The sequence below is a fragment of the Diprion similis genome, chromosome 8, assembly GCF_021155765.1.
Source record: "Diprion similis isolate iyDipSimi1 chromosome 8, iyDipSimi1.1, whole genome shotgun sequence".
In the NCBI taxonomy this organism is placed as follows: domain Eukaryota; kingdom Metazoa; phylum Arthropoda; class Insecta; order Hymenoptera; family Diprionidae; genus Diprion; species Diprion similis.
Window position 1 is genome coordinate 13,531,890 of NC_060112.1, and position 21,225 is coordinate 13,553,114.

The 21,225-nt window shown below is 40.9% G+C and overlaps 1 protein-coding gene across 1 annotated transcript in view; it reads right to left on the minus strand.

Moving 5' to 3' along the window:
• LOC124409808 (roundabout homolog 2-like) overlaps positions 1-20,936 on the minus strand; it is a 211,441-nt gene extending 190,505 nt beyond the window's left edge. Inside the window, exon 1 of the mRNA XM_046887662.1 lies at positions 20,092-20,936. Coding sequence (XP_046743618.1) covers positions 20,092-20,152 — 61 coding nt within the window. The 5' untranslated portion in view covers positions 20,153-20,936. The remainder of the gene's footprint in view (positions 1-20,091) is intronic.
• Positions 20,937-21,225: the final 289 nt, after the last annotated feature.

Below are 21,225 nucleotides of genomic sequence, written 5' to 3' on the forward strand. Positions count from 1 at the left end.
GTTTATCATCACAGATGACTGCGATACTGGCCCGTATTGTTGACCATTTAATTCAATTCGTTTGTGCCGTAATCTCGTTGGCAAGTATATATCTACACATTTCATTGTCGGAGTATCAAACGATTCGCACTATAAAAAATATCCACACACCTATATACACTGTACATATTGTACACAAAGGCGTTAGGAGTGCGGTAATTTAAGGGACATAAAAAAAGGTCGGATGATGAAAGAAAATGAAAGAACAGATACTTAATTATCAAGGCAACGTAGCTGCAGACAACCGACGACTGCAATGTAATGATATAATATCTAAAAACCGATCAGAGCCTGGAGCAAATCCTGGGGAAAGACGCTTCGCAATGCCGTTAGAGGTTTTGTATATCAGCAAGAAGGATATAACCAGGGATGGACTAGAAAAGCATTTTCCAATACTCCTGAGTGACCAAATCTCGATTTTTATTGTGCCGTTGCACTAGCTGCCGTCCAGGGTGAAGAATTTCCCTGCATCACAACGTTTGCATAAATGTAGCAACGGTGCATTAGAAGCTAGAGATAGGAAGAGATGTACTCACGTACTCCACGCGATGCTGCGAATGCGCACGGAGGAAAAACTTTCAATAGAATATATACGTGCATACTTTCGCTCCGCGGAACCGCGGCAGTATCAATTCTTGCGTTACTTTTCATTCACCTACGATCTATATAATATATGGCTTGTATGCACGCGCACGCTGGCGATATTCGCATGGCATACACGGTAGACGGATGGACGGAGGGAAACGGGACGAGCAAGGTAGATTGCACATCCATCCGGCATATCCGTTCCGAGGCTTTGACGTGACCGGAGCATCGAACCCGAGATACACAAAGTTGGTTTGTCTATGCCACCGGCGAATGTATACCTGCTGGTCTATTGGTATTATACTATACCGATCGGCTTTTTTACATCGATGCAACGAACCTTTGATCTTCTCGATTTGAACGTGAACGCGCCTTTCTAATATTGGCGAATCGCATCCGACTCCGTGGCGCCTTGACTATACCCATACCTATATACCTATATCTATATACCTATGTACGTACACCCGAACCGCGAATTCAGTGCAATTAGTCCAAAGCTCCGATCGAGACTGATCCCCATGATTCATTCTCTTGGGAGCGGAGAATAAGGATTCAGTGGCGGCTGCGGTTCCCTGAGCAATAGCTGTAGCTGCACAAGTAGGGGCGAATTGAAGCATTGATACTCGGGGCCCGGAAGCGGCCATTACACTATTTTAATGCTTAAGTATTTAAGCGTCAAGGGGACCTAGGAAGTGGGCGGGTGCTGCAGCGAGCACCGAGTCGGAAAGGGTGCTTTCAATGAACGAGAGTCGGCCTTCAACCGAACCTCGGAGAATACTTGAGCATTCCCTGGCATTGCAGGGCGTGAGCTAAGGATACCTCGACAGATGTGCCGGGGCTCCGTGGAGTCTATAGATTCATAGAACGCGTAACCGTAATTGCGCACCAACGCGTTGGGGCAGCCAAAAACCAAAGCACAATGCCTAGCCTACCCGGAAGTGAGGGTACCAGCTATTTTTCTGTTCAGTTATGTTCGACGGTACCTTAGAATTATTATTATAATAATTTACCGTTTTTTGCACTATTTACACTTCAATTATACAGATTACTTATTTTTTTTCTCATCGTTTTTTATTAGATACTCACACATATTAGTGTTATCGACAGATCAGAAAAATATATTCCCTCTGCATTATTTATAAATATTGCATAGACTGAAAGATACTTGACGTTGTATAGACGAGGACTGCGGTATACGAGTATTGAACTCGTACGGCACGAGTAATTTTTTGAAAAGAGGCCATATTGAAACAGGTTTGGCTTAAGCCTTGAAAAAGGAGAAAGAATGAAGAGAGAAAAAAAAAAAAAAAATTTGTAGAAATATGACTGAATAATACCAATACCGTAATTTACCACGAGGGTATTAATGGCTGGTAAAATGTACCATGTATCAAAATTGCGTCAGATGATTTATGGGAAATCAGGGTGCAGTTAAAGGCTTCGCGTCGTAAAAATAATCAATACTTTTTCAGAGCCCGTTAGCGTATCGGTCTGTAACAAATTACACGTATATCCATTATGTCGCACACCTATAGATCTGCAGTATGTACTGGTAATATAAAGAGAGGCCGGCGCCAGTGAAGGTGGTGCATTACGCCAATTTCTACAACGATAAATGTCATTTTGATATTTACGGAGTGTGCGAAGCTGGTTAATTATATTACGGAAGCCGAGGCTTGGATATAATCCAGAAAGGCGTAAATCATTAGCACTTTCTAGGCACACGATACCTACTGCAGTGGAAGTTCGACTTCGATTACCGGCTACCGATTATTTACTCTCCGCTCTCTTTAGGCGACCAGGAGGTGCAGTATCTCTTCCTCTTCCCCGACTGCTCAACGAGACTTAACAGGACACCGCCTCGTTTGACACAGACGTCTTAAGTGAGCAGTATCGAGCAAGTACGGTGGTCACCGAACCGTGAGAGAAAACCTACTCCTAATGCGAGTTGTCAGTTTCGATTGGTGTAGCTACACAGTGTCGCAGGGATAAAGAGAGGAAGGACCAATGATTTTTACATCATTCATCGCCGACGGTTCAATTTCGGGAATGACAACTTTCATCGAATTTCGTGAAACACGTAGAGTCAACAAAATCGCTTGACAAATGGTCAAGCACACATCTTCCCGAGGATGAGGAGGGTTGAAACAAGAGACGAGCGATTTCGGAGGTATCAGCTGGTGTCCATCATCATCAGCGACACATGCTCACACGCTTGGAAGGTGGACCTCCTCCGTATCCTGCCCAAGGAATATCCCAGTGATTTGTCACTTCGGGTGTATCGACGAACATTGTCGGTGAAATGGTTTAAAAGACAAGCCAAGACCGTGGGTGTGGCTAGTTGCATTGACGCAGGTCATTTTCAGCAGGCACCTAAAGCACAGAATAATAGAACGGAAGGGAACCGAGTGAAACCTCGCACACGAATCCATGGGGATCAGCAGGGATCTCGGCTGGACCCTAAAACTCGGGGACTGCGTTAAGTACGAGGCAAAATATGGCCCTGCAGGATCACGTCACGTGAGTGCCACGTACATGGATGGATGGATGGATGGAAACTGTAATGCTGCGAATGCGCGTGCAGAAGGTTGTTGGTCTTTCGGATTTGAACGACGACGACGACGACGATTACAACGTTTTTGCATGATGCAAGCTCTATGGGAACGCGGTGATTCGTTCGCAAATGCGTGCGCGTGCGAGCCGTGACCCTGATTCAAGGCTGCCGAGCGAGACTAATCTGCGTGGCAAACGCGATAAAAATTCTCACGCGTTAGAGTGGAGAACGGGAAAAAGGACCCTGTCGAAGGACCGTGATTTATTCCCGAAAACGTTGATCGGGGATTAGGACTAACAGCACTGCTAGATTTATACACTCGATCCGGCGTTTTTCTCTCTTTCGCCAAGAACCATATCACGTGGGCTCGAAATAAAGGTACCTCGACGCTTTGGAGAACGGTGTAATAACAACACCCTTCGCGTTCTCGGAATTAAGTGGATTACGTCAAGCGGACCTTGCGTCAACGAGTTGGTCTAACCACTGTTTTATCTTATTTGCGAATCAATCAAAATTCGTCACCGTATCGTCGAGCTGTTCGATTATACTCTACCTAAATCCCTCGCTAAATCCTTGCACGTGTGTTCGGACTGAGTTCATTCGGCATGCAAGGTGATTTATGGATTTAGATAATGTACTACAAGATTGAAAACAATTGTGTCAGACTAAATGTCACGGTGTTGAATTTTGAAGCTTTGAGCATTGACGATCAACCCTGCGAAACGTGTGCAAAGCTCAATCATTCGAGCAGCAGGAAGATCTTAGGAGGCGTTATTCTTTGTAGAGCAACATAAAATAAACATCGTATCGCAGTAGTGCCTGCGTCATAAACCACCATGCGAAAGCGGCAACAAACGGTGGAATTTCGCGTATAGCAAACCCGGGGGCCGTATAACGCGTCTAATGATAATGGGAGCAATGCATTATTTAGTGACGGCCCGGGCACAATGTGGTAATCATTATAAATCACCGGGGTTGGTGGGGCAGCCTGCTCTAACAGTCCGGGTATCTGTGCCCCGCTATCTTCTTGAGGCCCGGAAACCTACCGACATCCTCTTCCACCAAGGATATCGTCCTTTCCTTCACCGCCCCCCATTACGGTCCTCATATACGGACGATATCGCGTAATTTCATAACTCAGAAAAAAATTTTGCATCATGAATAGAAAGCGCAAAAACCTCTCGATTAATATAATATCTCTGTAGATCTAGTAATAACTTGAAAATTTTATTTATACTCGACAAGAATTAAAACTGAATTATGATAGATTAATTTTTTTATTTTTATCTTTTTCTTTTTTCTTTTTTTTTTAACGAATATCAAAGTGCTGATGAATGAAACACCATACGCGTGCCGGACCAGCCAGCAGGCGAACACGCCATATGCGCATTCTCTCAGATGCGTGGCGTTGATTTGCATATATGGAAATCTGGCGGCTATCATAGCCCTTTAATTCAAACCTTGCCGAGGCTCGCGATTAGGGCTTTGGGAGTGGATTATTGCGCTGGATAGCTTCGTACCGTGGAGTCGACTAATAGCGATTGGAGAACCAGCGCTAATAACCACATATGAGACACCAGACACCGGAAGAATAACTTGTTCGAGTGACTACGGTAAGAGGCGCCAAAAGTCTAGAGGGAAGAAAAACAGAAAAGAACCCAGGAGCTTCGGTATTAATGACCATCGATCGATCAGTATTCAACTTGTCAATTTTCCAATATAAAGTAATTTTCGACCCGACGGATACGCCGCGCCGTCGTGTAGCCCTATTAACGTGTACACGCGGTTAGACTTGTAATTCCGTCGCTATATGTATAACTAAATATTCGAAGACGCGCCGCGGCTTAATGGGAGGGAAAAAACATCGATAATCCAATGCTTCAACTTATAATGTAAAACCGCGAACGCCGTGACGTTTATCGAAGAAAATATGCCTCCGGGAAGCACAATATTGACCCAGTTAAACCGAAATATTTACAGTCGATAAATGTCGAAGAATAATATGCTATAAGTGTAATTCTTCTGCAAGTCTATAAAAAATAATATTGTTGATCAGTATTTTTGCATTCTGTTAATTTTTTCGATACAAGTTTCTTCGATTCAATTTCTCAGCAGGTACCAATTTCCCATACGAGCTTCCTGTTTCAGGATGATCAAATTTCAAAGTGTGAAGTATCTGAAGTAACGTAACATAGAAAAAAATCAAAGTATCAAAAGTCAAGATACAGAATCCTCAGAATAAATAATAATATAAGCATGCATTCTATACTTTGGCTTTCTCTGATTGATCTGAAAAATTCTTGCCTTCTCTATATAGGTTGAGTATTTATACAATCCAAAACGATGACAAATAAAAAAAAAGGAACTGTGAACGTGAGGATTATAACTCTACTGATAAAAAATTATTTTGTCCAGTAGTAAAATATTCCGTAACCTGATATATTCAATGACAAAATCGATATCCATCCCCATCAAAATTGTCTAACGACCCGCAAGGCGAGGAGATTTCTATTATATGCGCTGCAAAAGACTCGACAGACGCGATTCGATATCCGTCAGAACGTCGGTCGAAGAGAAAAGCGATAATAATGAAGACAGAAGAATAAAAAAAGAAAAGAAGAAAGGAGAGAAAAAATCAATACCAGAAGAACAATATCGATTCGAAACTGGGGAACCGGGAACCAGGAGTCGAGGGTTGTCGAGAGGGGTCCGGGGCATTGTGGGTCCCCCACGTGCGCGTCGTCGGGCCAGTCAATTCAGGCTCCCCGAACGAGCGTGTGCCGTTTTTGAGGTCCCCTCGCCGGTCTGCCGGACACGCGCGCTGTTCAGGGTTACAAAAATTATCAGCTAGTAGAGTCGAAGAGTTTTTAGAAATTTCTTACACACCCCATGGCTGGGTAGGGAGGGAGTCCCGGTTCATGAGCCGGGGATGAAATATGAGCAGAGGATCGCAGGGGCGGAGGAAAACCGACGGCTTTTCCTTCCTGTGTGTTTTAGCTTTTCAAGCTTCTCCAGGGGCCTTGCTGTTCCACGTTTACGGTTTGGCTCGTTTGCCCGAATATCCTCACCGCATGCGCGTGGTTAGACTGTCTCTTCGCTTATTTTTTTGCCCACTTTTTAGCCTCTTTTTTCCCTTCCAGAACAAATACCCGACTAATTTTCGAAACCGAGTGGATTGTATACACTTTTTTTTTTTTTTTTTTTTTTGTTTCCCTTAAATTTTTAATACGAAAGAAAAATGCAACGATTCGTTAAATTTTCTTTATGATTTCATTTATATACGATAAAAACTAGCGATATCGAAATTATTACAGTTTTAAAAATTTTCACGGTGAAGTTGGTATACCTAATATATTCCAAACTATTTAGTGAAGTACAAGATTCAAGATGATCGATACTGTCCCGAGTGGTTTAAGAAAATATAAAGAAAAGTGAAAATGAAAAAGCGATGCGAGGCATTTCCGCCGAGGATTTTGGTAATCGAAAGCCAGAAAAAGCGACAAGAAGATGAAAGAAAAAAAGAAGAAAGTGTTTTCGGCGGCGTAGCCAATCGCAAAGAGAGTCCGTTGGGCCGTCGTCGAGCGTGTAAAAGCTCCTCGTGAAAGAGAAGAAGAAGAAGAAGAAGAAGAAGAAGAAGGAAGAGAAGGAAAAGAGGGGTAAAAAACTAGTGAAACGAATCACTTCCGTTAGTCAGAAATTAATCACTACGGGTAGTTTCTAAGTCATGCGCGTTAAGCCCGAGTCAGTCGACCCTCACATGCAACCGCGGAGCATCAGCGAGGACGAAAAGAGATATTACGGAAGTTGAAACGTGTGTGCAAGGCTGTGCAGCACCTCGTCCACATGCAGTCGGCTAATCTCTAGGAAGTCGCCCGAGTAGAGTTACCTACTTCCCGCGTCCACCCCCGAACCCCCGAGTCCAAACACCCCTGGAAGCAGCTGTATTTAGCCCCGTGAGCCGAAAGCACGTTTGCCCCTCCGAACCCAACCCAACCTTGCCCTCGTCATCGTCCTCGTCTTCCTCTTCATCCGAGTGCACAGAGAGAGAGAGAGAGAGAGAGAGAGAGAGAGAGAGAGAGAGAGAGAGAGAAGAGAGAGTGAGTGAGTGACTGGTGCACAGAGTGCAGCGGGGTAGGAAGGGTGCGCCGTGCCGGAAGTAGATGCCCGGAGCTTTCACGTCCCGCGTGCTAAGCCATGAAGTTGCAGCGCCGACGGCTCTGGAAACCCGGCGACGATGACGTCCGGGTGGTATCGTCACGCCGCGTTATCTTTGACGACGAGGATATCGCTGAGAGGAGCGATGACCTACGATGTGCTTTGCCGATGAGCGATTTTGGATTATAGAAGCCCCAGAGACTCTTGGAGTAGGAAAGTTTCACGTTTTTATTGTTTCCTCGTTGCATAATCCAGTAATTCAGGAAGGAATAATTCGTTCATGTTTTCTTGTTTTATTTGAGACAGACGAAACAGTTTGAAAAAAGATAGAACGAATTGCACCCTTCTTTTATTCGATTAATTTGAAGACGTCGAGCGTCGATTTGCTCCTGTAATAAACTTCTTAGCCGACGTAATCCCATCGAACTTTTCCCAGTCAGACTTGCGACACTGTAATCCTAGACGAAGAAGCGATGTCTGTCTCGACTGTATAATCCAGCCCTCAATCATAGGATACAATATAACCAACCTGTGCAATAATTGGAGTAAATCGTGAAACAAGAAGACCTTGCAGAGCGAGCGGTTCTCTTAAGTTGAGGTATAAGATAGCAGGGGTGGGGTGGGGGTGGTTCGCGGTTTGAAATTACGTTGATTAAATTCGTAGGGTGGGAAAACCGCGAGGTGAAACTTGTGCGTGATACAATACTATGTAGGCGGTAGACGTACTTAGGCAGTAGGCAGTAGGCAGCTAGACGACGACGCGACGGCGTACGACGTTTGTCGTTTCTCTGTCCGTCAGTTTCTCTCCTCTCGCGTCGCCTCGTCGCGTTGTCGTCGTCGTCGAAGTACGTTGTAAACTTCTTCCGTCTAATTAACTCCCCGTCGTCGTCTTATTCTCACCGCGTGGATATAACAGTTATTCGGGACTTTGTAGACTAATTATGCGGGCGCGGTGACGATTTTTTTTAATTACGAGAAATCAAGCGGCGATGCAGGCTGCTCGACATATCCTCGAGGCGCGAAATGGAAGAGAAATACATTTTAGAAGAACGAAGGGAGAAGAGTAAGAATGCAATCAATCGAGTTTCCGAAGCACCGTGAAATATATGTATTTGCAGGTTAATTTTATGAGGTTTTTTTCAGGAATGAGAAGGTTGATAGGCGTTTACTTGTCTACTTACTGCGTTACTTTGGTTATTTTTATTACACGCCTTTGGAAAAACTTGATGCCATTCTCGTTATCCCGCACGTAAGTGAAACCAATTCATGGGTCGATGGGTGTAAATTACTGGCAACTTCGTCTTACAAGCGAACGGACTATAGCTTAATGCACCTTGAAGACGGTTGAGATGAGAAAGACAGGAGAGTGAGAAGCTGAAGATGCAGTTACAAAAGACAGCGGAAAATCCTGCGTGTAGATGCAGGTAACTTAGTAATTTTCTGCCTTTGTGCGAAATTGTGGAATTGTAGAATTATAGCCAGGTAGATCGCGTGTATGAGGTACAAGGCGGGTCTGCGGTAATGCGGTTCAACGTACACTTTATACCGCTATTATAAAAGTTTCTCGCTAACGAGAAGAGATAATAAAAATTTCATTCATCGTATTTTAAATCCTCACTTCAAGACGATAAGTATATTTCATCCTGTACTTATCATTTATAGTTATTCTCAAATGCTGAAAATGTAATAGAACTTTAATGCCGATGTAGATAATCAATTGTGAAAAATTTAATGAAAACCAAGCCTGCAAAGTGGCATACAATTTTCATTTCAGCGTTCAAGGACTCAATTTTTCCAAAAACATAATAACTATGCGTAATTCGTGATAAAATTTCTTTATCATTCTGTTTTCACACTTTCGAAAAGGTAGAAAGAAAAAAAAATCGTAAACCGGTTCTTCAAAAATCAGACATGTTTTTTTTTTTTTTTTTTTTTTTTTGAAAAGGAGCGGAAGAAATAACAAATTTTAACGAAAAAAAAGAGAAGAATAACACAAATGTTTGTCAAGTTCCGCTATGCAGTTTAGAACAGCAGCAGCAGCAGCAGCAGCGTTATTTTTATTCATATACAAGCTCATTGGACAAGTCATCTAATTAGGATTGTATCGGTTTATTAGTTGATTATGACAGATTGCTTGGCGTTTTTAAGCTGCTGCAGCTGCGTAACTTATGATCCGGTGAAAGCTATGGTCACAGATTGCATAATTAATTAACACATCATTCATTCAATGACACGTTAATCCTTTTCAGAGTTTCACACGAGTTAGTGGAATTCTCTCTCTATCTCTCTTTCTCTCTTCATACATTATGAACTAACTCTCATCGAACCCAATCGGACGAAACAATTAAAAGCTAATAAAATCGTCTAAATTAATTTATACAATTAATGAAGCAAGTGATGAACGGCAAGTTTCGCAGTACAATAAATCACACCTGCCATTCCGTAAGACAGTAATAATTCTTCTGCACGTTTGTATAATTACATGTATCTCAAAGACAGACGTGTTCAAGTAATCGTCTAGCCTAAAAAGATAACGAGTAATTATAATAAGAACGAATTTAGGAAGGAAAAAAACGTAGAAGACAAAAAGAAATGAGAAACTAAGAAAAGGAATGAAATTCACAGATACGATAGAGTCAACGAACCTTCGTGTCGCCCCTTCGTCCCAAAGTCGTGAGTGTTCGTGGCGTCTTTAATCTGACAGTTAAAATTTAGGAATTTACTCGGGAGATAATTTTTATCCTTAGTAATATATATGTATATACATATAATATGAATAAATATATAACACAGCACGCTTGCGGCGTAAGAACAAGTAACAAGTAAAAAATAAGAGCATGGAAAAGAGAGAGAGAGAGAGAGAGAGAGAGAGAGAGAGAGAGATAGAAATAAGCGGAAGGACGATACGCCGAGATATAAGCATTACACGAAACACAGGTGTATGTAAAAAGAGTCGAAGAAGATGGAGAAAAAGACGTAGGTAAATGGGGGAGGACCTATATACGCATTTAGATTACCTAATGGCTCGCGGTCATTCCGGCGGTATAATGAATTCAAAAATTTGGGTAATCTTTAAGGGCAATAAATTCGAGTATTCGAGAAGCCATTTCGGACGGACCCGCTGGGTCGTCGCTGGGTTGAGTACTAACGAAATTAATTCGACGGATTACCGAGGCTCGCGGGTATCTCCGAGTCTCGTACAGAGTACCGATTTATAATCCCGCCTGACTATCGAACCTATGCACTTTTTTTATCCACATAACTGCAGTCGGTATCCATCTAAAACCACGAAGAACAAAAAGAAAACGTTTCTCGAATATGGTGGATAGGAATGTTTTATTGATTAAAATAAATAATGTTGCACTCAATATAATCCGATTCTTTGTTCAATCGGATGAGATTTGTTTAATTCGGAAGAAATATTTCTTCAGTCATATACATATTATTTGGTAAATTCAAAATTCTTTCACCATGCGTGTATGTAACGCGTTGATATAGATACCTAAAACAATTTTAACGGAGTGAATGGGAACGACGAAAGACTTTGTCTATCATATTTTTTGAAGCCACAAAAATCGGGGCTCGTGTTCGCTAGTTTAAAAACTTTCCTTCGATACGTCGTTGGGGTTCTTTTAGCACAGTCTGTACGGGTCACGATGGCATTATTAAGGGGAAAGAAAAGCTGCTATAACGAAGTTGTTGCGAGCGCGTGTTAACGATATCTGTGTAAACGAGAAAGGAAAAAAGAAAGCGTATCTAGATACACGAGACGAGAGAAAGTGAGACGGAGAATACACCCTTCCATTATGTTGTTTTTTTTTTTTTTTTAACGCTCAACAACAAGTCCGCTAATTTTCTTTTCATTTTTCTATTCGTGTAATTATTTTTTACATTTGGATTCAAGATTCATTTTTCACCATACTTGTCAATATATATAATAATCGATATTCATCGAGTTAATAAACCCTATAAACCAGTCATAAATGTCGACCCCCGTGTAAGCCAATTCGATTCTCACTCTTTCATTTTCAGAATCCTAACCCTGACTCAGCCGGAAGAGGCTGCTATATCGTAATTCCATGTGAGCCGAGGGTTTCCCTGTATGCATTTAGTGCATCCCGATATTAGGAGTACTTCGGGAAGCTTATATCGCTGGTCATAATGATACGTGAACCGAGAGGCTGCAGAAGTGTCCATATGTCGCCTCGCCGCGCCATATGCAGCGGAGAAAAGTAGGTAAGTCGATCATACTGTAGATGATATGAATTACATTATACTAATTGAATTTGACCCTAAACTCTCATGATCACCGAGACTATTTTCCTCCCGCCTGACGCGACCGCATCTGTTCGATTCGCATTAAATATATTATATGAGGTCTACGATTTGTCGCCTGAAAATTCAAGACAACAGACCGTAGGGATTTAGTATAATATTATATTATAGAGCACATCGTCTGGTTATTTATGATAAAAGAATTAGAATAATGAGAAGTAGGTAAATAAAGTAATTAGATTGAATTTTAAGTGCAGTAAAAATTATCTCTCAAATATTATTGAGTGTTATTAGAATAATTAGATTTTAGAATTTATTGGATAGAATTCTAAAAAAAAAAAAACTTCGTTTTTGTTACAGAAATACTATGTTTTTTAGTGTTATCATCCAAGTTGATGAGTAATGTGACTCTCATTACTATTCTTTGTCTCTAATTTCTATAAGATGTTCGAAAATTTGAAATACTAAATATTCAAAAACTGCTGATATTCAACTATGGAAAAACGTTGGAAAAACTGAAAATTTTTTCATTACAAAATGCCAATATTGTATGGTTTGAGCTTGTGCAATACCAAGTGATTTATCGACAAATTTGTCATACGACGGAACTTCCATGCGCTGCATACTTGACGTATAAATATACAATGTCATTCCGTGGCAAAGTTATGCGTTAATTACATAAGGGTTTAGAATTATAGACGTATATTCATTATTATACCATGGAGAGCAGCGAGGTGATAAAATATCTTCGAACAGTACGCGCGGAGAATTATTGTATTAACATTCCGTATAACGAAGACTGCATGAAACCCGTAACCACGTTACGTGATATACGAAATTTCTTGCGGTTACGCGAGAAATTGATAAACGCGCGTATGGGTACAGGTGGGGGTTACATATAATATATACATATATAATATATACATACCCTACAGATTTATACCCAGCTAAGCCGATATCGATATTTTCATAAGATTTAATTTTGTATGGCGTAAAACCGCGTATTTAATTAGTGGAATAACGAAACAATTAAAAAATTAAGGGTGTGTTTCTCTTCAACTTTCATCATCATCGTAATTGCTCATCCTGGATGGTAGTGTATTGTGAGATGTAGATAGAACTTCAAGTATGATTTTAAATATTTCAAAATAAAAAATTGTTTGCAATGAATGAGTCAACGAAGCCAAAAAAAAGGATGCAATGTTATATTGGTAAAAATTTCAAGACAGATCCCGATATATTTCGATGAAATTTAGAATTTGTAACCACATCGTATGATTGTAATTTTTGAAATTCGACAGCAAATAAATAAAAATCATTTTCAAGCAAGCGTTTGTGTGTGAATTTGAGAGAAAAAAATTGTACGACTATCTCATATACGGCAAAGCGTCTCCTTAACCTCTGGGAATTACGGACTTTTAAGCAAAATTTAAATTTCCAACTCCACGACACGAGGTGATTAATTCTGCCCCGGAGACAGGACCGGCGCCTGTAGTAATCCCGCACCTGTATATTCACTATAAATATATCAGGCGGTATTACGTTTGTACTGTAGGTACATACATGCGTAGGTAAAACTCGAGCATAGGCAGGAAATTTTGTAGCAGAAGCAGGAGATATTGCAGCCAATTAACGCGGAATGAAATAACTTTTGACGCTCCAGTGGCTTATTATACCTTCCAATTGTATATTATCATGCCCGTAACAATTCGGGCCTTTATACGTTAAGTATCGCGTTAGAAACAGCCACGCAACTGCCCGTAGACAAATTGGTCTCGGTAATTAGCGATCAGTCAGGTGCGAAACGGCCACGCAACTACTATACATATATATACTGCAGGCAACGTCGATCAAAATTTCCGTTAATAATTTTTCAACCGAGAGATTTAAAACACATTTCCAATTCATTCACAATTCATTCTCACATATCCGCTCAGAGGTTTGATTGAGCTATTAATGGATTGATCCATTATCGGGGTTAATTTAAAAAAAAATTTTCTCTTTATCGATTGGAACAGAAAAATTTGAGATATTTTTTATCGTGATATATAAAGTGATGAATGAGAATCGATTGGAGAGACAGAATACAATTGCAATAGTGGAATAACTTTTTTTCAATCAGAGAGGTCATTGATTACAATATTCGAGAATTTTGCAAAAAAGTTTAAGGACGTCGTAAAACCTAATGTTTCTTTTATTTCTGCTGAATATTATTACTCAAATCATGCAGGTAATTACGAATTTGAAAAAAAAGATTACTAATATTCTAAATATATATGAATTCCATAATAAAATATGAATATTGTGGATAAATTTTCTCTGCACACCTGCAGGAGTAAAGTGCTCGCCATGTTGTTAAAATTGAGAAAAAGATCTCAACCGCACAGTGTTAAAGTGTTTGTTGAATTACAGGTTGTAACCACACGTGATGACGAAGAAGAGGAGGAGGAGGAGGAGGAGGAGGAGGATATTACGTAAATAGACAATTTGAGCAATGCGCTGCACTGCACTTCACGTAACACGCGCTTATACTCGTCAGCAGGCTACCGTAGGTGCTCTCGAGATTCTCAACGTGAGATTAGGGTAAATAAATAACTCTCTGGCTCTCCGTGGCATTATCAACGCAGCGTTGTAATTATTGCAGCATTATTAAAGGCGCGAACGTAATTATTATAGCCGTCTCCACCGCCCCCAGAACCGGGCACATAATCATTGCCGCTATCGCTTGCTTGCCTTTCAGCTCTCAGCTGCAGGGAGCCCTGCATTTCTGCGCATATATACTTCGAATGCTGTGATAAAAAAGGATTCTTCATGATTTTAAATTTTGTACGATATATAATGATTTCACGATAAGTGTTGTGAGAATGCTCACTTCTGACAAATTTTCAGTCTACGTCAAACTCGATACTGACTGTAAGGGGAATATGAATGAAAGATGAATGAAATTAATTTTCTTTTCATCTGTTTTACAATCAGCGAGGACACTGGAAAAAGTGGTATCATTTATTCCAATCTAAAGCAATTCCTTCGATAACCCCAAGGAGCATGAGTTGTTCAACAGATATATTTGGTCAGATATAAAATGTCAATAACAATAACTCGTGCATTTCTTATCGATCTATAGAAAAATTATACCATAACGAGTAAATGTGTATTGATACATATAAATTAAGGTATACATAGACTCAGCCAGGAACGAGTACTAGTACATAGATACGAATATAATGACATGGAAATATGGATGAGAGAAGAGAGAAAAGGAGGTATTGAGGATCTTGAGTAAACGTACAAGATAATCGAATGGGATCACGTATTCTAAATATTGTCTCTTCCTCCTCAATAGCTAGAGTGAGTGTATTATACGGCAGAGTAGTAAAATGGGTTTGGCGCCGCGTCTCTCCTATCATTTCCTGGAATATAACGAATAGTTTATTTTAATAGTAAATTCATGGTTTTCAACTCAGCTTTTCTCCTCCTCTCCAGCCCCTGTTTATACACATGTTACACGTATACCTCGCGGTACACCGCAGGTTTACAACCCCAGAGAGATGAAGAGAGCGAGAGAGAGAGAAATTCGTGCCTAGGTATGCAGTTCTCCTTTGTAAATTCGAATCTAAATATCCTCGGAGCGTATTAGTACTCACGTAAACAAATAGAGGATCAAAGCGTGCTTGCCAGGATCCACGATGCAAGCAAGACCTGCATATGACGAGAGTCCACAATGCGATAGACGACGGAGGTTTGACAACGACAAATATTTGCAGGGAAGGTCGCCGAAGTCGATGGCGGCTTAAAAGATTCGATACGCAACACAGCCCTGAACGCATGGATGGGGAAGACGTCCAGCAAAGATACGTCAAGCCTAGCCGCTTTGAGGATGCTGCGGCGGTAGTCGAGAGCCAATCGCTGTTTGCTGCGTCTGGTCACGTGGGTCACGCGGGTCACGTGGGCTGCGCAGATTGGGCATCAACGATGCGCGGGCGCTAGTTGATCGCCGGAGGCCAAAGAGCCGCGGCAAAGGTAAACGCGAGGAGGAAAAAGGTGAGAACAAGATGAACCGGACGCGGCTGTGACACTTCGAATGAAATCCGTCGCTGCAGAGACAACCTCGTCGTTTGTTTTCCTATTATTTTAACGCGAGTATGACAACGCCACGACGAAGTGAGAGAGCGAGAAGAACGCGAAGATTTCAACGCCTGCGGCTGCCCACTCAGTCAGTCAGTGAGTGAGTCAGTCAGTCGGTGTTGTTGCAGAAGAAGATGAATAAGAAGAAGATTCTCTGTGTGTACACTAAGCGACACGTGCAGGGCACTTGTGTCTCGCTGCAGTATTATATCGTCGTAAGAAGGGAAAAGCGACGCGCTTTCAGTGCGCGTACGTATATTTCAATCAAACAAGCCGAGATGCGGTAACTCGTGTATTATGTACGTGCATGCAGGCTGCTGCCGCTGCTAGGTACACCGTCGGAGACGAATCAAAGGTGTGATCCGCAAGTCCCGAAACCGCGTCCGTCTCTTTGCCTTCGAAAAAATCTTTCCCTTCACGTAGGTACTGCGTCATATACATATATGCAGTATACCGATGTCGAAATGAACCGCTGTACGAACAACTCGACCCTCGACCTTTCATCTATACACATGTTTAATGCAGTGTATTCCAGGAAAGCGTGATACTTTTTACAACCATGCATTCTATTCCCACGACATATATATATATATATATATTATGCTTGCTGCACTGCGTGCGACTCTGACTTTCTCAATGTCAATTGCGGCATTGACGAAACGTTAGGATCTCCTTTATCTCAAAGCTCATCCTGAGGCGAGAAACATTCCAGAACACTTTGAAAAGTATTCCATACAGGCACCGATCCGAAAGCTCCCAGGTATAAAAGCTAGCGCAGTAAAAAGACCTGGCAAATTGGTCGTCGAAGAAGCGTCGCCGGAATGACATGGCAGAGGCGATGTTGGGTGCCGAGGGATCGGAGGTCGGAATAGAGTAATTTAAAGGAACCGCGCGACCACCTTGTCCAGATTCCGAAGACCCTGTGCAACGGGGGGTCCATTGAGCAAACATCATTAAGTCGGAGGCGAACGACGGCCTGCAGCAGCTGAATCCAGAGTCAACTATTCGCCCCGAAGTTTCGCCGAGAAGACGAGACAAGATGAGAGGAGAGGAGAGCATTCGGAGATGCCTCTGCAAGGCAGGCAAAAGGCCTTTTTCATCCGGAAGAACAAACGCTGTATATACCAATTGCAAAAACACTGAAATTCCGGCGAGAAGATAGACTTGATAGACTTGTCTTGCTTCGTGCTGGTGTCGAAACGCTCGTATATTGATGATATACGATCATCCGCGGCGATGGCTCGCCTAGTAGGACAATTGAGACCGTGTCACGTAGTGGATACCCAAGATTTGACTTTGTGTCACGTTTCGCGACGCACGCTTTATCGACAGCAACTGAATTATCGATGCCATGCACGTCGATTCCTCGATTCTACCTCAATTCGATAAAATATTGCTAATTAATGAGCCTTGAATTTTCACTTCATTTACCTATAATTTTCAACTAAATTATTTTACCTAATTCAAGTATCATTCAACTCGAGAGTTTGCCGGATAGGTAAGATTTTTTATAAACCATAAACCGCAAAGATGAGAGAAATCGATAGTTCGACTTGCATAACCAAATCCAAAAAAAGTTTTTCCGAGTTTCCTAAAGAGGAGCGAAATGACCGTGTTAAGGGATGAGAGACGTTGTCCGTGTTTCGTATAACGATTTCGTGAAAACGATACACTTTTTATAGTTTGTTACCCTGCATAGATATACTATCTATATACCATACATATATGTATACATCACTCGGCAGCTGTGCTTCGCCGATATCGCGTAGAATGCAATAAATAACAAGTATAAGTCGTTTCAGAGTGCGGTAAGGTAATCGATTTACAATTTAACAACACGACGATCGTCGCCTGCCTCGACTTCTTCCTATTTTTTGCCGCGTCGCGCGTTATCTAACTAAAGTACTATTATGATACCTATGATACACCTAGACAACGTGCATAGAAACATCATTGGTAATGATCTAGGTCCCCAAAATTCCGTACCCTAAACGCGAATGCCTATAAACGCATGCTTACACACAGCTAGAAAGTTGTCCTGCGGAATTGCACACCGAAATTCAGGAGTTAAGGACTGACTACCGAATAATAATGGCTAAATTATCGTAGAGCATAGCTGCTCGCGTAGATCCTTAGACACCGACTGCTATATACATATATATTATATATTTCGAGTTTCGAATCGCGTCGAGTGGCACTGCTGCAATGCTGCGGATTCTGCAGACATTATTATACATATGCAGTAATATATACATATATAACATATGATATGCGTGTGTATCGCATTCAGGGAAGGCGTAAATTACGATGTGATTATGACGGTATACGTAGTCGTGAGAAGACCGAGAAGTTAGGGAAAATGATAAGTTGTACGTAAATTAAGAGATAGCTTAAATTATGTAGTCTGTATCAATTACCAGTCGGTCCCGAACTGCAGCTTCTTCTTATTCTTATAATTCATTGGTTAGGGATTTGGAATATCTAACGATGAAAATACTCGAGTAAGGAGATAGCATTCATACGGAATATTATACATATATATCTTGTGTATAAACGAGGCTGTCTTCAGACGATAACCACTCCGTATACGATATACATGTGTAACGAAAGCCCGAGGGAATATAATAATCCATATCGGCGTATGGTGTGTTATAATAATAATAAAGTTCGTTGAACGTTTGAAAGTTCATGGACACAAAATATATTCATTCTTTGAGAATACGCTTAGCAAAAAAATGGAGAGAAAAGTGAAGAATTGTTTGGATTATTGAGGTTCGGTCAATTTTTTCATTCCTCTTTTTTCTCTCCTCTTTTTCAATATATTATCGTGAGGTGTTCCGGGACCGAGACGAGATCGAATAACGGAGGCGTATGGTGGTTATACGTGAGTTGTCAATTTGCCTTGCACGTTTTCGATTAGTAGCCAGATTACGGGTCTCGAACGAGCGATCGATCAAAGTATCGATCGATCCTTTCACCCTCAAGGTATAGAAATCGTCTCATCTTTCTTACCTCGGTATGTCTGGATCTTATAGTACACGGTGTAAAAAATTAACACTCCATGGTGACGGATGTATAACAAAAAGCACGATTTAGCCGCGTTAACATTCAACGCCCCAAAATAATCGTAAGCTACGACACTTTTATTGTATATAATCTATTCATGCTCTCTTAATTTCTCAACAAGAAATGAAGAAAAAACGGAAATATCCTCAGTTTTTCACCAATTGTCACAAAAATATGAATCTCAAAAGTGTTTCGAGTTTCAGAATCAATGGAAAGAAGCGGTTTCGAATAAAAAAAAGTATTATCGTAAGCCCCTTGGCTGCACAATTTTGAATAATAGAAACCTATAATATTATAAAAACAAAAAAAGTAGAATAAAGAGAAATGTGATGAGAGGGAGAGTGATTGTGAGACGGTATTGCAGAGGATCGGAGGAACTACATGACTTCGAGTTGATCGGTCTCCCGTCGCGTCGTTCGCTATTATATGGATTATGATTCATTATTGACAACTTCACGTCTCCCTGCAATCCACGTACGAAGCAAGAAAAAGTCGAGGAAGATATGGAAGAAATTGAAAAAATTGAAGAAGATTGTTCAGAACAGAGTTCTATGGGTTATGTGATCAGAAAGAAACAACGAAATGATTTGAATTTATGGTCCCTTATCATTTTACCTAACGTGTAGTAATATTCTTACAACTTAAAGTTAATGAGGTTAACCTGATGAAACATTGAAACAAAAATCATAGTTTTTTAATTTCGGAATAACAATATGAAAGAGTTGAATTTTCGAAGTATGAATATGTTAATGAAATTTAAAAATTATGTAATAACGATTTTTCTTGAATTACGTTGATGAAAAAAAAAAAAAAAATGAAAAAATGAAAAATCGGAAAACAAATCGCTTAGTCGTAACTACCGAATGGAATTTTAAGGAACTAAATCTGCAAGTAGGCACACGTCCACAGCTTCACGAAATTTAAGAGAATTCAAATATTGCAAAACGACTGTTTCTTATATAAAATTTAAAAAAAAAAGAAAAGAGTCCGCCGGATACGAGCAGCGAACCAAAAGAACGAATGATTCATTCAAAACAAATGATTCGTTACAGTTCTAAATCGTTGCGTTCGACCAAGCCGCCGATTCTTAGAACTGAGTATTCGAGATTCGGCGAAGTAAAAAGTTTCCTCGAATTTGGGTAACGGAAGGGGTTTTTACTCGACTCGCTTATGGCTGGTCAAACTTGAATTCTCTGAATAGGTGTGATTGTTTTTGTTTTTGTTTTTTTTTTTTCTTTTCTTTTCTTTTCTTTTCATTTCTTCGGGTTTTATTCAAAGGTGAAAATTCTCACCTTTAGTTGCGACCGTCAAAAGGGTCAGAAGAATCAGACACCTGCTGTCCTCGGGCCGCATTTTCGTCGATATCCAAAGCACCACTTTAATTATATTAATTCCGTAGAAACGGAGAAACGATAATCAGTAAAACAAAGGGTTTTGATTTATTCCTAAACGCACTACATTCCGATCCTTTTTTTATTCATTATTTTTTTCCCTTTTCCTTTTTATTTTTCCCCTATCACTTGATAGAAATCACTTCGAATCTTTTTCATACGATGTACACACTTTTCAACTACGGTCTCGCACTTTTTTTTCACCAAACACTAAATTCTATTTTTCTCGCGATCACGGTTTTTCTTTTTTATTCTTATCGTTTTTTCTCAATTCAAGTATCGTAAAGAAATCGAAACTACGAAAGTAATCATACACAGACACATAATACAATCACTGAAGAAACAAGCGAATTATTTACTCTCTCTCTGTGTCTCAAAATTCTCCTTCATTCGAAATTCGATAACAGTTCAAGTTCCGATTCTTCATTCTCCTCGACGCGGATGTTAAGAGAGAGGCAAGAGAAGAGAAAACAACGATATCGACGTCTATTGAAACCGAAGGATTAAAGTGGAACGCTAACGCAGTAGAAAATAACCAAAGAATCCACTCCTTCCACCCACAATTAGGTACAAGCAGCCTGCGCTCCGCGTGGCAAACGTACGTCACAGGGGATAAAAACACCGTCAAAAACGCGGTTGAGAAACGAATTTCACGTAGTCAAGTTCCTCATGGTCGAAGGCGTAGAGAGTCTCTCGGAGAAATCTAGGATCGATCACGAATTGGGAAAACGATCGTAAAAATCGCGAATGTTAAAAAAAAATTTCACTGTAACCGTTTCTTCTTCCCCATAACTAGGAGGCTCGAGCCTCGAAAATCGTTTCGACCGGTTGTCGAATCGGCGTTATCACCACGCCGCGCACAACAACAAACAACGCTTGTCAAAAAGCTCTCGCCTCGCGCGATCCTCAACTCGCAACGAGCCAATGCTTACAGCGCGACGGCCGAGTCGCGACTGCAGATGCAGAGATTCTTACGCCTGGCCACGCGCCGCTTCGGCAACTCTCGGCTACCCTCGGCTCCGACGAGAGTCGTCG